Source organism: Pteropus medius, unplaced genomic scaffold (assembly GCF_902729225.1).
Source record: "Pteropus medius unplaced genomic scaffold, Ma_sr-lr_union100, whole genome shotgun sequence".
NCBI classification, from domain to species: Eukaryota; Metazoa; Chordata; class Mammalia; order Chiroptera; family Pteropodidae; genus Pteropus; species Pteropus medius.
Genome location: NW_024354569.1, coordinates 242078 through 244652, shown reverse-complemented (window position 1 = coordinate 244652; position 2575 = coordinate 242078). Strand labels below are relative to the sequence as shown.

The 2575-nt window shown below is 44.1% G+C and overlaps 1 protein-coding gene across 1 annotated transcript; it reads right to left on the bottom strand.

The window, feature by feature from the left end:
- Positions 1 to 651: 651 nt before the first annotated feature.
- Positions 652 to 2177, bottom strand: LOC120596692 (olfactory receptor 4C6-like). Its single transcript, XM_039855166.1, has 2 exons — positions 2147 to 2177; positions 652 to 1966 (listed from the first exon to the last, which is right to left on the bottom strand). The coding sequence occupies exon 2, from the start codon at positions 1921 to 1923 to the stop codon at positions 982 to 984; it is 942 nt and encodes a 313-aa protein (XP_039711100.1). The 5' UTR covers positions 1924 to 1966; positions 2147 to 2177; the 3' UTR covers positions 652 to 981.
- Positions 2178 to 2575: the final 398 nt, after the last annotated feature.

The window sequence follows — 2575 nt, the reverse complement described above, 5'->3', positions numbered from 1 at the left end:
GCTCTCTTCAGATTTAAGATTTATTTTTCTCCCCTCCATATTGCTCTGCTGATGTCCTTAAATGTCTCAACTGGTATATTCTTACTATTTCATTCAACATACAGGCACTAGATTCTGAAGTGTCTTGACTCTAGCATGAGAGATTCTTATTCTGCTTCTCAAAAAGATGAAAAAAAGGAGTGGAGAATTTTGGTAAAGTGGTGGCCTCCACATTAAATAGCAAGCTACTGATCTGAGATTATACTTGCTTCCAAAAGCTTCCATAAAAGACATCTGGCAGCAGGAAAACTGGGAAATTTCTAACTCCTAAAGTATTTATATTTATTTACCCTTCCCCACTTCCTACCCAATCTATGAAATTACAAATGTCAAAAAAGTTCTCTCTTAGACATATTCATTCAATAATATTTATTGAGCACCTAGCAGGTGACTGGCAAAGTTCTACCACAGCACGAATAAACAAACAGAACCCCTGCCCTTACAGGGATTACAGCTTTGTGGGGAGAACAGACAAAATAAAAGTCAGAAATAATCTTGTATAGCTTGTGATCATTGATATTAAGGATATAAGCAGATGAAGAGTTAGAAAATAAATAAGGGGAATGACTACAGAAAGTCATCGGGAAAGACTTATCTAAGGAGGCAGGAGTTCATCAAAAAATGCGAAAAATGAGAGGGAGCCAGTCAAGTAAATTCTCTGGGAAGGAGTATTCCGGCAGTGAGCTGAGTAAGAACAAAAGCCCTAAAGTGGGGAAGGCTTAAATTATGCAAAAGACTGGCTTAACAGAAAAGAGTGACCAGAACCTTGTGAGAAAAGAGATGGAATACAAAATGAGCAGGAGAGGTGGGCAGTAACTCAACTGGATACCTTAACCCAGTTTGCACGCTTAAAAAAAGATGCCGTTGGCTGCTGTGTGCACAATGGATTTGGAATGAATGGGGAGGGTAAGACCTCACTGTCCTTGTAGGAAAGATGTTTTCTTAGCGTGTAAGCCAGTGATGACCCAGGGCCCCTTGTTTCATCCACAGTTTCCTCATGGCACTTTTCACCTCTGGATTCCTCAAGCTGTAGATCAAGGGGTTTAACATGGGAGCGACAATGGTAAAGGACACAGCCATTGCCTTGTCTATGGGATAAGTGGCCACAGGCCTCATGTACAAGAAAATACATGGCACGAAGAATAAGATGACCGCTGCGATGTGGGAGCCGCAGGTGGAGAGGGCTTTGCGCCGCCCTTCGGAGCTGCGAGACTTCAGGGAGCAGAGGATGACCGCGTAGGAGGCAACCAGGACAAGGAAGATGCTTGTGCACATCATCCCGCTGTTGAGGATGACTAAGAGCCCCAGGGTGTGGGTGTCCGTGCAGGCCAGTTTCAACAATGGAAACAAATCACACATAAAGTGATCGATGACATTGGGGCCACAGAAGGGTATTTGATACATGAAGAGGAGCTGTATTGCCGCGTGCATCCATGCTCCAACCCAGGCCCCTCCCAGCAGCAAGCAGCACACCCGAGGGCTCATGATGCTCATGTAGTGCAGTGGCTTGCAGATGGCCACGTAGCGGTCATAGGCCATCACGGTGAGAAGGATGATCCCCACACCACCAAAGAAATGCTCTGCAAAGAGCTGGGTCATACAGCCTTCGAAGGAGATGGTCGTGCTCTCAGAGAAGGAGTCCACGATCATCTTGGGGGCGATGACGGAAGAGTAGGTGGCATCCATGAGGGACAAGGAAGTAAGGAAAAAATACATAGGTGATCTCAGACTACGACTTGTGACCATGGTCACCACGATGAGTAGGTTCCCCAAAACTGTGGACACATACATGATTAGAAACATCGCAGAGAGTATTTTCCGCAGGTCTGGATTCTTCGTAATGCCCAAAAGAATGAATTCAGTCACATTGTTTCTGTTCTCCATTTACTGTGGGTCAATGTAAGCACATCACTCTGAGCTGGAACATCTACAAAAGAATATTACTTTTAGTTAGTAATCGCTGAGTATATTGGGCATTTTTTGCAATCTATCTCACACCCTCTTGACCTACTTTTTCTCCAGCCATTGACACAGCAGCCGGCTGCTAACAATTACAACCTGACAATAACCATCTTACTGACCGCCCCCCAACACCACCTTTTCTTACCTTTTCTCACCAGTGTCTCACTTGCTTTCTGTCCTGATACTTGCTGCTTGAGACACTCAGGAGACCCTGCTTCATCATTCTGATGCATAAACACACCTGAAAATATGAAGAAATTAACATACCTTACGGAAACCCTGGACTATTAGTACATAGGAGCCAGTGGATAAATCGCAACTAGCTTAACACAATCTCAGGCCAACTTGCCTATTTCACTCTCTCCATTCACTACCTCCATTCTGCTTTCTCAAATAAACCACCTACAAACAGGCCCTTCTCTCAGCCTCTGCTTTGGGGAACTGCGACCTAGAATGGTGACCATTTATTACTGGAAACACCCAAGACTCAAGAATTTGGGACATTTCATATAAATCTTTATTCATTTATTGAGCACCTAGAATGAGCTAGCTGATGAATTTACAAGAGAGATAG